The 14,288-nt window shown below is 45.9% G+C and overlaps 1 protein-coding gene across 3 annotated transcripts in view; it reads left to right on the top strand.

Annotated features, from left to right (window-relative positions):
• PRKCB (protein kinase C beta) overlaps positions 1-14,288 on the top strand; it is a 249,935-nt gene that overhangs the window by 161,404 nt on the left and 74,243 nt on the right. For all 3 annotated transcript variants that reach the window (XM_073361648.1, XM_073361647.1, XM_073361649.1), the window contains 3 exons: positions 7,163-7,319; positions 7,716-7,850; positions 12,631-12,727. In XM_073361648.1, the coding sequence (XP_073217749.1) occupies positions 7,163-7,319; positions 7,716-7,850; positions 12,631-12,727 (389 nt within the window). The remainder of the gene's footprint in view (positions 1-7,162; positions 7,320-7,715; positions 7,851-12,630; positions 12,728-14,288) is intronic.

Genomic DNA, 14,288 nt, shown 5'->3' with positions numbered 1-14,288 from the left:
ATTTAGGAATTACCTATGTTTATTTACGAATATGATAAAGCTTTCTTTCTTTAGACTTGTATTAGTCAGATAATGGCTTGTTGGGACCTAGTTTTGGATTTTTCCTTCTTTTTAATACATTTTTTGTTTCATTATTCAAAAATGTGGTTATAATGATAGGCTTTTTCTATTAAAAAGAAAACAGATAAAAGCACATCACAATGATGAGAAAATATATATTCTTCTCTGCAGATACGGGTGTGGTGCAGGGAGAGGGGAAATCATTCTGGTTGTATTGGTGCAGAGCCTCTTCATGACCCTTGGAAATTAAACTCATTACTTAGAGATTTCATGTAGCAGATTTCCAGGGCTCAAGCCATTTTTGTGTGGATGGTACAAAGGCTTCTCTAGAAGATTTTGACTGAAAGTCCAAATTAAGCCACAGAATAGCTACTGTGTATCTTCCGAGGCACAGAGTTAGTATTAGTATTGGCTTAACAAAACGATTAATTTACTTAATGGCACATGAAAGTAATTGTTTGAATGAACGTTGTAAAATAAATGAAGTCACGCTGTTTGTGTTTCAGTGAGCTATTATGAAGGGGAATATGGCACTGCTATTAACTTCCTACTGTATTAAATTCTGATCCCGTTGCTAAATACCCCATAGACATTCATGTTTATGATGTGCACACAGTTATCAAAGACAGATACTCACCAGGTCACCGTAAATTAATAAAGATTGTCCCCTGTTACTTTCAGCTCTCTGGAGCCACTGTACGCTCCTGTTGAAATGTGTGGACTATGGCAGGGTCTCCTGTGCTTCTGCAGAGCTGGCAGTGGTTCAGACAAGAGCCTTTGCAATGATATAACAGTCTATAACCTTAGCCATCCCAAGACAGCTTGGATCAGATATTTAACCTCCCTTCCTGAGCCACGGACAGCTTCTTTAGAGAGCTCTTTGAGGCTTGATTCACTTCCTGGCAGCACAGTGGAGAAATCACCCCCTAAGGACTGCTGCTTGTGTATTGAGAAGTTATTCTGAAAAAGCTATTCCTGATTAAATCCATGTGTGAACACTCTTATTCCAGAATGGGAGTGCCTTTATTCCAAATTTAGTTTAATCCTCATTGGAAGTGGATTAAGCTAAGGGTATGTCTGCACTAGAAACTTGAGTCGACCTACATTTGGTTGACTTAGAGCCACCGCAGTCATTACTGTGAGCGTGCATGTCTACACTCCTCTCCTGGGTTGGTGGTGTGCATCCCAACCTAGAGCGCTTCCACTGACCTAAGAGGGGCAATGTGGGGAGGTGAGAGCCTGGTTTCTAAGCTCCCCTGGCAGCTCCCCTCCAGGAGCCCGGCTGCCTCACAGGCTCCTGGTGGGCTGCCCCCCTCCCGCCTCCCATTCCCAGGTGGGAGCAGGGTCTGGCCACCTGGGCTTCTCACCCCAGCTCCCAGCCAGGAGTGGGGTTCAGCTGCTCAACTCTCTGGGGGAGCTGGGCGCAGCTGGGCTCAAGCTGCCCTGCTTTCTTGTCAGTTTCGTGACTGTGAAATTGACAAGACAGATGTGTAAGGGATGCTGTGTCCTACAGACTCTACCTAGCCCTAACTACTCTGACATAAGCCCTACACCTCTCGTAAAGGTGGCGTTATTATGTCGGTGTAGCAGGGCACTTACATTGGTGGGAGCAAGGCTGTCGTGTCTACACTGATATAATTAGGGAGACCTAAGCTGTGTTACGTTGACCTAACTGTGTAGTGTAGACCAGGCCTAATTCAGAAAAAGTCCTTATTCTGGAATAAGAGCGCCAGCATGTGGACTTACTCAGGAATAGCGAATCTGCTTTAAATTCACACCCTACCTTATTGTGGATTAATTTTTGTATGTAGACAAGTCCATAGCCATCTACCTGGACATGACCTAATACAGGTGATGGGATTGTGCACTCTCACGGGCAGAATTTTACTTGTATTTTTTTACTGTCCCTTTTCCCTTCCACTCCCCAGATCCTCCCAAAAGAAGTCCATTTGAAATAATACAGCAGAATTATCATGTGTTGAAATACCAGACTGTCTGATATCTACAGAGTTGAAAAAAAACCCCAGCCCAAACAATGCATCTGGATTTTAAAAAATTTTCCAATACCATTTTCAGTCTGGTTCCCTGGGTGGGGTGCTGGCTAGGTTTGTTGTAACTACAGAAATTAAGTGGAACAGGAGTGCCTGAACTTGCACAAAAGTGTGTTTTTGATTATTCATGTCGTTAGCGTTTAGCCTCTATGCAGTTGGATTAAAATGTGGAGAGAGAGAGAGAATAGGTGACAACATCATAATACTGCTGTATAAAGGGAAATAATGCCAGTATTTCTTTATATGCTTATCCAGGCCCTAAAAAGGGTAAGATGGGAATAACACCTCTTTCTCCAATGGCTTATCCTCCCACAGGGGTTGGGAGTTGCTGCAAAGGGATCATTAGCAAAACACATCTGGCAGCATCTTTTATACAGATGCTGGACTTTGGTATTTTCTGAACTAATAGCTTGAAGATTGTCTTTAAGGGAGAGGAGCTTCTTGTGATTGTAATGGGGATGAAATCATCCACGCTTTGTATCCTTGGGAAAACAAAGTAGTCCTAGCCAGTGTCTGCCAAGAGAAACTATACTGTAATATCTTGAATGCCCACGATATTTCCTTCCATTTACTAGGAAAGAACTATGCCGTCTCAAATACTGTGGTGCAAAAACTGTTGGTGAATGTTGAATGGCACCCGCTGTACTCTTGAGCCTTGATGTGGGCACTTTGGGCCCATAATCTTGCAGTAAACAGACGCAACCTGTTCCAGACGTATCCTGATCCTCTGTGGGTCCTTGCCCACTATATATTTTTCTTATCTGGCTGTCTATAATGAAGTCAGTCCTGTCCCCTCCTCTGTCAAAGGTACAAGAAGGTTCTTTGATCCACATGGCTTGGTCATCTTTTGACTCTGAAGAATATTTAGTGCTATAAAATCAATGATACAGCCCAGGTATCTTTGATTGGATTGCAGGCTATTCCCTTGCAGCTTTGCCTTTCTGTATCTTTCATGCTTCTGGTGAAGGTGTCATGTTTGATGAATGAGTTCATTTATAAATGGAGATTTGATTTTTGGCTATGGGTTTGATTTCATGGAGCCAGAAGTTGGGCTGTGTTTCAGGAGGACCGAGCTAGATTGCAGAGTTTGAAGCAGTAATCCCCTTTGAAAAACAAACTGGCTCCCAGTCCTGCACTCAGAAGGCTTTCGAGAAGACTAGGGAGGCATATTTTGAAATGACTTGGATCTTTACAAGTAATCCCTAACGCTCTGCATTCACATACAACAGGCCTGGTTGGTATTCCTCCTCTGGAGTAGAATACTGGGTGAAATCCTGGTTCCATAGAAATCCGTGGCCAGGATTTTACACATTGCTTTTTCCTTCCCCCACCTAGAGTTCTGGGGCTCTCTTATTTGATTCCATAATAGGTAGATTAGACAAGCTGACTTTCCAAATTAACCCTTTCACTGTCATCACCCACAGCCCAATTTAGCACCCGACGGAGCCTCTTGCTAGTGGTTATATCCAGTGGCGAAGAGGAGGTGTTCTCCCTCAGCTTTCAGCAGAGGGGCAGCTACATCCTCTTGCACATTTTTAAGCCCTTGTTGTCTGTGCTTCAATGCATCCAGTGGGACTTCTCATCTGGAATATCGTCTCCTCAGCCCGGCCGCCTGACCACAAATGAGATCGTGCTTCGAATGCTTGGCGGCTCTCGGACCGGGAGCTCGGCGCGGCTCTCGGACCGGGAGCTTGGCACGCAACTCTTTGACATCTAATCTGGTCCCGCAGCCTAATATTATTTGATAATGCTACAATCCAGTTAGAAGCACTTGAGGTCTCCTGCACATCTCCCCTCCCCCACCTGCTTTATCTCCTCTGATTACTTCATTTTGAATTCAGTTAAAATGGTCTTTAGCCCACGCTCACGGAGCACTGGGGAGAGAGAACTATCTCCTCGTTCTGGAGCCAGCGGCTCATGGGAATTGCCTAGTTCCAGAAATGATGGAACCTCTCTTCGTCGTTCTTCTGCAGCTTCCCCGCAAATTCCCCGAGAGAGGCTACAGTCCTGTTCTAACTGTAGAGCTTAGAAATGACGTCCCCGCCTCTTGCGATTCCCAAGGCCGTCCTCCCAAAACGGGCTTGAGCACTGAGTTTACCAAGAAATTCAAAGGACATGGGACTTGCTATGTCTGTGTTGTGGGTGTTTGGCTGCCCCCCTTCCACCTTGCCCCTCCCACCCCCCCCGGCTGTTGACTCCCTGCTCTCACGTCAGGCACCTGTTTTGGGGTTTGCTTTTTTGCTCTGGGGGTTTTTGTTTTGTTTTGGTTTTGGTTTTTTTGCAAGTAAGTATTTAAAACTCATGTGATAAACCCACTGTGTCCCTTTGAACCCGCCCTGTGGTTGTGGAACATAGTTCCTTTTCCAGCGTATGCAGAGATTAGATGGGTTATGTTTACTGATGTTTGTAACTAGTGGAAAACAACAACAACATGACATACACCTTTGCTGAGGCTTTCTCCCAGAACTTAGCTGGGTTTTTTTGTTTGTTTGTTTGTTTGTTTTTTGGAAAGTCAGTCCGATGTTTATTTAATGCAACCAACTACTGCTTGACAAGTCAGTGCTTTCCACCAACACGAGGAGCAGAAACTTTCACTGGCTTCATAATCCTTTGTTGAGATGCAGCCTTTGTTGTAGAGGGTATAGACTTCTTGGTTGCCTGCTTAGCCGCCTTGGCTTCTTTGGCAGCCCTAATAGCTTGTTCCTGCTGGGTCTTTCGCACTTCAGGCTTCTGATTTCTCTTGGCCATTCTTTCAGCCAAAGAGGCATCAGTGATAGCCCTCTGGAACTTGACGGCACAGCCTGTGCGCTTCTTTTCTATTTCTTCAGACTTCCCCTTCTTCGTTTGCGCCTGTTCTTAGAGTTTCCCTCCAGTCTCTAGCTCTCTCATGTTCTCTGGCCCAAGGAGAGGCTCCCATCTCCTGTTTTGTATTCTAGCCCCACTTGCAGCATGACTCATTGTAATTATCCTGACTCTGAATTCAGGGCTTTCGCAGCTGACCTGGAGTGGCTCAACAGAAGAGCCCTGCATTAGAATCTGCCACCCTGATTAAACTTCCCTCATGTCCAATTTGCCCTTGCAATGGTCATCACTTTGCTCTTTCTATTGTCCTTCCTAGGACAGTGAAGGGCATTTTCAGCCCAGGCACTAATCTATATCCTGAACCTATTTCTTGAGCCTCTTGTTCTTCGAGGGAAACTTTAAATTCAAATCAATGCTGTTCTCTTCTTATAGAAAAACCCTGGATCTCATTCTTCGTTTTATTTTACTGTTTGCAATGTGTGGTTTTTAGTTCTCTCCTCTCAAAAATAAAGAGTTTTCAAAGTGCATAAGGGCCAGATTTCCAGAGGCGTTTAGGCCCCACAAGATGCTTATAGGCACTGGGTAGTGTTTACAAATGTACCTAAGCAGGTTAGGTGATGGACTCCCTCTAAAGTCAGTGGGAAATGGGTGCCTGTGTTTTGTGGATCCCACTAAATGCCTAATTGCATCTTTAGGTGCCTAAATATCTTTATAACTCTAGCCCTAGTTTGTTTAGTCGCACATGTTCCATTGATAGTTTTAAATGGGATTAGTGTTCATAAATGACGTATGCGCTCTTGAAAATCTCTCCCTACATGTTTGTTTTATTTAGACTATTGGCAGGGAACTCTCCTATTATGTCTAAGTGTCAGGACCCTGGTCTAGGACCCTGGTCTTGAAACTGGGCCCACCAAGTTCTTGGGAAGCAGCTTTGGCCATGTACCACACCAACTCATTGAATTACCAGGGAATTCATAGACCTGGGTGGGCTAGCTTTCAGCGGTTCCACGACCTGCTTCCTGATTAGCCACATGGTCTTGACTCTGGTTGGTAACCATATATATTTCCTGCTTCCTGTCTGGCCTTGTCTGAGCAACAAGCCATTGCCTGCTGGTTGCTACTCAGACGCTCCTGGCCTGCCTTGCTGCCTCACCTGACCCCGCCAGCAGCCTTGCTCTGCCTTCCCCTTGGATTGCATCTCCTGGCTGTTGGACCTCTTGTGTGAACTCTGATCCCTGATCTGGACTGCCCTCTGAGCCACCTGACTCCTGGGCGTTATGCTAAAGCACTTAACACACTTTTGGTTGCTGTACAAGTAAAAATAATAAAGTGAAATCCTTCCTTCAAAACACAATGTATAATTGGAATGTGGAACTCATTGCCACATGAAGTCATCGAGGCCAAGAATTTAGCAAAATTAAAATGTGGATTATACATTTATATGGATGAAAAGAATATCCACAGTTAATACTAATTGGAAATTTTTGTTAAACCTTGTGCTTCAGGGCCTTAGCCAATCTCTAACTATTAGAGAGCTGGCAGATTATCTCACATCTGTTAATGCAGGATTCTTACATCTTCCTCTGAAGCATTTCTGAAGCACACCACCGTTAGGGACAAGATACTGGATTAGATGGACCGCTGGTATGATCTGGGATGGCAGTTCATTTCTTCTTAACCAGCAGGAGGAAGAGAAGGAACTTCACAGTCCTGCATTTGAACAGAATGTTCATTACGTGTGTATTTACTTTGTATTAATCATTCCTGTTATGATCAATGTCTATATAAACTCAAAAAGAAAAGGAGGACTTGTGGCACCTTAGAGACTAACCAATTTATTTGAGCATGAGCTTTCGTGAGCTACAGCTCACTTCATCGGATGCATGCCGTGGAAAATACAGTGGGGAGATTTATATACATAGAGAATATGAAACAATGGGTGTGACCATACACACTGTAACGAGAGTGATCACTTAAGGTGAGCTATTACCACGAAAGCTCATGCTCAAATAAACTGGTTAGTCTCTAAGGTGCCACAAGTCCTCCTTTTCTTTTTGCAAATACAGACTAACACGGCTGCTACTCTGAAACCTATATTAACTCAGTTTTCAGTCAGTATTTCAATATAATGTCAGTCAGTTACGCAATGCATAAGCGTATGGGACACAAATATTTTTAAGGAAGCTGAATAGAGCTGCGGATATCTTTGTAGTTTTAATATTGAATTTACTTTTTATTTTTTTCCCTAGTAAGAGACGCCAGAAACCTAGTTCCTATGGACCCTAATGGCTTGTCAGACCCTTATGTGAAACTTAAACTAATCCCCGACCCGAAAAGTGAAAGCAAACAGAAGACCAAAACTATAAAGTGCTCTCTGAATCCTGAATGGAATGAGACTTTTACATTGTAAGTAGAGTAACACAAATTTAATATTGTAAAGTAGACCCTCTTGTCTCCAGAATGATTGTGAATGTGTTTGCTGGGCTTTAATTATCTGAAATATTCAGCTGATTCAATGGAGAAGTAACTTTTTTCCTCTCATAATAAATGTCTTTGGAAATGCTTTAACTTCTGCTCTGTGCACTGATCAAAGTCTTGCATTTCAATGAAAGAACTCTACATTCTCCATTTGAAATGTGCACTATCAGCAAATTAAACATTAAAGAAACATATTGTCGACGAAGACCATCACTTCATTTCATATTCATTTATTTATTGAACGCACGCGCGAAACATGTGGAATTGCGGAGATAACTTCCACTACAGAAATTTTGCTTCTTCCCCCCCCCTCCTTTATTGCAGTCAGCTGAAAGAGTCGGACAAAGACAGAAGGTTGTCAGTGGAGATTTGGGACTGGGATCTGACCAGCAGAAATGATTTCATGGGGTCTTTGTCGTTTGGGATTTCTGAGCTTCAGAAATTAGGCGTTGATGGATGGTAAGACTCAATTTGCTCTAAAGCCACAGAGCTCTCAACACAGCAGTATCACCTTGTACCCAGTAGGAAAAGACCTGGCAACCTGTCATTCTGTGGAGGGCTACCAAACTGTTCAAACAACCATTTTAGCCCCTAAGTCCCCTCTGTTCCACACAACACATCCCATCACTCTGATTGCTGCCAGTGATTTACATCCACAATAAAGAATCATGCAGCTGAGGTCCTAGAATGAGACTAGTGAAGGGAGGTATTCCTACCACATTTTGCAAAAGGAAAAGGAGGACTTGTGGCACCTTAGAGACTAACCAATTTATTTGAGCATAAGCTTTCGTGAGCTACAGCTCACTTCATTGGATGCAACTCCGATGAAGTGAGCTGTAGCTCACGAAAGCTCATGCTCAAATAAATTGGTTAGTCTCTAAGGTGCCACAAGTCCTCCTTTTCTTTTTGCGAATACAGGCTAACACGGCTGCTATTCTGATACCGCATTTTGAATTTCCTTCACTGGGTTACTTAAATTGTGTGTCCCCTTCACTGTGCCTTTTTGTCACACATTGTTGTGTTTCACGTTTTGGTTCTGGCTGGTTGTGAGCTCTGAGGGTTTCTCATGTGTATAGGCCAGGGGCAGCCAAACTTACTGACCGTCCAAGCTGCATACGGCAATTTTCAGAAGTTGGAGAGCCAGGGCACACTTGCTGGGGCTCCAAGCTTCAGCCCCATTCCTGATGAAGCTCCGAGCCCTGAAGCCCCAAGACCCCTCTCCCTGCTGGGCAGAAGCTGGAGGTGACACCTGTTGGGGGAGGGTGCGGCGCATGCACATGTGGTCACTCCCCCCCCCCCCGCCTTCTCCCCCCAATTTTTGTCAGGGTTGCTGGCCCCACTTGGTCACATGGTGCCACCAGGCCCCCTCCCCACATGGCAGCTATTGGAGCTGGCAAGCTGGGAGCTGTGTTTGCTGCTGCCTCGCCCCATGGCGCTAAAGCAGCAGGCCCTTCCCTGCAGCTCCCAGCTCTTTTCCGCTACTTCTCCCCAAGGAGCGAACACCTGGCAGCTGCAGCGCGGGGCTGCTGATGGGAAGAGTGAGGGTGTGCCTGGGTGTGTGTGACTCACGCTGTTGTGGGCGGAGCGAACCTTTTAAATTATGTCCCCCACTTTCAGCAGGCCCCAATCATCTCTGGCAGAAGCCCCTAACCCCACCACCCTGCCGCAGGGCAGAAGCCCCGAGCCTCCCCGCCAGTCTGGTAGGTGGAGAATGGGCAGGGGTGTGAGGGGCTCTGTGGGTCACACTTTAACTGTAAAAGAGCCACATGCGGCGCGTAAGCCACAGTTTGGCCATCCCTGGTCTCGGCACACATCAGAATGATACAGCATTTAATTCATAATCCCAAATTCCAGCATTTGTTCTGCATGTTAGTACGTAGGTTTCAAAACCCCAAATGTATTGGGCTACAAGGGAGCATGAAAAATGTAATCAGGGTGATTTTAACAATAGTCTCTTGGCTTTACTCACCCAGCAAGGAGCCTTTGTGTTGATCACAGTGTGAATACAAAGAAAAGCCAGAGTGGTAGCTAGTTAAGGGAGAGAGTCGAGAAGAACATGAATTATGTCGGAGACTGTTGCTTCTGCAGTCCATGGACTAGCTGAAATGATGATTAGAGGTTTCTTCCAATGAAATGAGAAATCCTATCCAAAGCATGTAATTATTGTCACTTGTTACCATACGAAAGATGAACACAGTGGGTCCATAAAAATCATCTTGTATGGGATCTGTTGATTTTCATGTTATCTTCCCCAGCAGGTTTCATGCCATTTTAATTTCCTTTTGTAGTCACTGTGGCTTGAGAGATACGTTACCTTACCATGTGAAGTATAGTAATTTAAACTGGTATTGTATGCGTCTTGCAAACAAAAAACCAGATGGGACCACTTATTATGGGAGGCAAAAAGCTTCCCTGGATTCTCCACTTTTTCTTTGAAGAAACTGCTTTGCAGATATAGAGGGAAAAGTGTGTAAGAGCCCGTATTTCTAATTTAACTCCGAGCAGTTAGAGAAGGAACGTTTCGAAAACAGAATAATCAACAAGTGCTCTACAACTGTAATTTGTTATTTTTAACTGGTGGTGGCATTCCAGAACAAATATGCCTGTACATCACCCTATTACTATATTATCTTGTCCAGGTTCCCACTTGATCCTGCAGAATAGCTCCTGGGGGCGTGGGAGGGGGAAGAAAGGAGGAGGGGGGTGGTGTGTGTGTCAAGAAGGCCTGATAAGGCATTTGTAAATATTAAGTAGGTCCACCCCTGTTTAAGGTGAGGAATGGGATTACACCTTTTCCACCTCCAAAATCTGGGTTTCTGGATAGAAGTGTCTGTATCATTATAAAAGTACAGAGCAGCTCCAGGAATAGCCTCTCCAGAACCGCCAGGAAGGTGCACGGCTGGGCTGCGCGCTGCTCAGTGATGGGTAACTTACCTCGCTAGTGGAACACAGTGCTCTGGTCCGGTTATATTAGTACCTCCTTCCTGGCAGGCTTTTCTGCTAATGAAATAGTCGTAACAATACCCTGCCTCTCACATTTGGAGCTCTGAGTGCCTGGCAAACGTCACTGATGCCTCTCGGCTCCCCTGGAAGGCAGGTCTTACGGGCCCCATTGTGCAGATGGAGAAGCTGAAGCATAGAGACAGAGGCTCCCTGCAACAATGAGATCAGGAACTAGAGATCCCATCTCCCGAAACCACGTTCAGGTCCCCTGGGCCTCATTCCCTTAAAATATACCTGAAATGGAGGCAGTGTCTCTCTCCTGGAAAGAAACTGAATTACAAATTCCTCCGAGGTTTATGGTTGCCTGCAGGAATGTGTGCTCTCCAACTGGGATCAGTCCATCGCCCCCTTCTAGCGCAATGGAAAGCATGATACAGAGTTTCGCACTGAGTTTTAAAAATCGTGTAAGTGGAAATCTAAGTAACTTTCCTTGTCACAGCATTTGGCTAGAATAAACTCTGGGAGAAGGCTCTGATGCATATTTCATATCTAAACAACTGCAGTTAATGGAGAAAGCTGGCCCAAAGGAAGAGGCCGTCCCTGTATTATGCAAATACCACTTTGTTCATTCACTGCAGACACAAGCCTCTCTAGATAACATCCAGCCGATAATGGCCCCAGCCCCTCGCAGGCTGCTGTAGAAAGGAATTCGCTGATGGAGCCCAGGCTTTGCCTGGGGCTGAATAAAATACCTCAGGTCTGAATGACATTTCCAAGATTTCTGTTAATTGCTGGCTAAACTCTCCCCCCCCTCCCCCGCCATTTGTGTGGAAATCTTTGCTTTGCTGCACACTTTGTGGCTGTGGCTGTTCTCCAAGGCAGTGGAAGCTCGCTTTGAGAGGGGATGCAGATGATAGGAGGGGGAGCAGGGTGGGCTACGTGCATGGGGAGCTACTGAGACTTGAGTGGGTGGGCAGCTGGCTCCAGGCTGGGAGGGCGGGTCCCGGCCATTTCCGTCTCTCTCACTGGCTGCCGAGGGTAGCTGCTCCCAGCCCTGGCCCGATCACCTAGGTTCTGGCCTGCTCCCCAGCAGGTGCTGCAGCATCTGCTTAGCCCCTCCATGTCCTGCTCTTGCTACCCGCAGTTTACAGGGAACACGGGTTCCCAGATCATGCTGCGGAACAGCACGCGGGAGCAGAAACGGCCATTGCAGCTGCGCTAGCCCCACCGCCCCGAGTGCTCTGGCGACACGCAGCTGGCCTGCTCTTCTGGTCCTGGGCCCCCTGGGAGCCGATCGGGTCAGCAGTGCCAAAGTCTCTCTCTCGCTGGTGCTACTACCAGTTTCACTGCCTTGGCTGAGAGGGCAGGATTCAAAACCCACTGAAGTCAATGGAAAGACTGACTTCAATAGACTTTCAGTCGGGCCCCTAGTTCAAACCAGGTTTCAGAGGAGCAGCCGTGTTAGTCTGTGTTCGCAAAAAGAACAGGAGGACTTGTGGCACCTTAGAGACGAACCCATTTATTTGAGCATCCAGTTGCATCCGATGAAGTGAGCTGTAGCTCACGAAAGCTCATGCTCAAATAAATTGGTTCGTCTCTAAGGTGCCACAAGTCCTCCTTTTCTTTTTAGTTTAAACCAGGCTCCAATGGCTCCTGGTGTCTATAGCACTTGGCAAAAACGCCTATCAAGGTGCCTCGTTGAAGGGCATTATGCTGTTGTGTGTGGGGAGGAAAACAACCAAACACTAAAGGATGCCAGCTCAGCCTAGAGATAACACTCCCACCTGCATGGTGTTCCAGAGACACAGCAGGAAATCTGATGAAGGGGGTATTGTGAGTATAAAGTGTTGGGTTCTTTCAAACCCAGGAGATCATCATAGGTGTAGAGGGAAAAGGGAATGGAGCAGGACAGTTGTGTTTAACAGCCAAGCCAAAATGAGGCTGGGGCCATCTGTCTCAGATCATAGAATCATAGAATATCAGGATTGGAAGGGACCTCAGGAGATCATCTAGTCCAACCCCCTGCTCAAAGCAGGACCAATCCCCAATTTTTTTCCCAAATCCCTAAACGGCCCCCTCAAGGATTGAACTCACAACCCTGGGTTTAGCAGGCCAATGCTCAAACCACTGAGCTATCCTTCCCCTGGTTTAGACCCAACAAATCCTGCATCTTGGCAGGGGGTTAGACTAATGACCCTGGCAGTCCCTTCTAACCCGGTGGTTCTGTGATTCTGTGCCTGGTGTCTGAGGTTCAGGCCTGTCTTAGTTATGTGCTGTTCTTGCTCTTTCCATCTAGGTTTAAACTGCTGAGCCAGGAGGAGGGGGAATACTTCAACGTCCCAGTTCCCCCGGAGGGAGAAGAGGGAAACGAGGAACTCAGACAGAAATTTGAGGTGAATGGAGTTGTCTCAAATGCCCATCACCTTTCCTTATAGCCAGCACTACGTGGGGGGCCTGAAGACCTGGGGTGAAAGGTCATTCTCAGTAAAGGGCATTTCCTGCCTGCCCACATCTCACCAAGGAGGGAGAGAAGATCAATGAGGAGAGCTCTGCTCCAACCCCATGCTCTTCCCCTCCCCTTTTCTGCCTGTACAGCCATAGGGCAGGGCTTCATTCGCTCTTGTGCCCCTCTGTGGGTAGCCTGCCCACGTTCATCCCACCCAGAGCTGTGCACTGGTTTTGTGGGGCGGGGAGGGGAGTTATTTCTTTGCATTTAACTAAAGATCACTTCAGAGACTTGAAGCCTCCCAGCTGTTTTTACCTGGATGCATTAAGTGATCAGTGCAGAAGCTTACTAAACTCATGGGTATATTTGGAGGTAACACTTTTACTGTGTATGCAGTGTGGGTGCAGTCACGTCGGCCCTAGGACATTAGAGAAACAAGGTGGGTGAAGTATCATCTTTCGCTGGACACTTTGTTGGTGAGAAAGACAAGCCTGCAAGTTTTGGAAAGCTTGTTTCTCTCACCAAGAGAAGTTGGTGTCCATGAACACTCCCCCCTGCCCCCAAAGTTGGAAGGAGTAACCCTAAGGAACATTGCTGTTCTAGGCATTCATTCTATTTACTCTGTTTCCTGGGACTCCGTACATGCAAAAGACACAGCAATTAACTGAGGTTTTCTGCTTCTGAACAGCCATTTGTTTAATGACATGAGAAAACTTGCCCCAATTTGTCCAGTCTTCAAATAGCAAAACTCCAGAGTTGGAGGTTTTGTGCACAACGTTCAAGCCTTTGATTATGGAGATTGAGGCCAGATCTGCAGCTGGTGTAGATCAACAAAGCTCCATCAAAGTCCATGGAGCGAGGCTGATTTACGCCAGCTGAGTGTCTGATGCTGTGCAGTGAGCCCTAGACCCAAATTTGCTTCAGCAATGAGTGACCGCTGTGGAGCTGCATTTGTACACGTGCATTTTCTCCACTGAGTCCACAGCCCATCTGAATGTTAACTAGGCATTGAGGACACGCAATAGGATTTTTACTTGACAACCTTTAATTAAATTCTGCACCATTGCTTCAAAGAGAGCTTCCAATATCTATTGTTTGGGCCCAGGAGTCCTAATATTTGTCTTCATAAGAGCACTTGGCTTGAGTGGGTATTAAAGGTTGTCATTAGGAAAACATACTGCAAATCACGTTTGATCTTAACATAAACATTTAGACCCTACAGACTCAGTGACACTGTGCGTTTCTACGCCCTTTGTGTGTTTTATAATAGCAGCTCAGATAAGTAGAACCAACTGCAGTGGATTATTTCATAAATTAGATGGAAAGGCTGCGGAAGGTATAGATCCAGTATGCAGATTCACTAGGGCACGAAGTTGTAGCGGGGGGGCATCAGCTATACGCTGATGACTGTTGGTGCTGATAGGAGTTATTTCTAATTTATTGCATGAGTTAACCCTGTCACTTCTCTACAATATTGTATTTTAATTTGAAAAGACAGCGATCTGTGT

The sequence above is a fragment of the Lepidochelys kempii genome, chromosome 10 (genome assembly GCF_965140285.1).
Source record: "Lepidochelys kempii isolate rLepKem1 chromosome 10, rLepKem1.hap1, whole genome shotgun sequence".
In the NCBI taxonomy this organism is placed as follows: domain Eukaryota; kingdom Metazoa; phylum Chordata; order Testudines; family Cheloniidae; genus Lepidochelys; species Lepidochelys kempii.
Note: the sequence above shows the minus strand (reverse complement) of the source record. Positions and strands in the feature narration are given on the sequence as shown.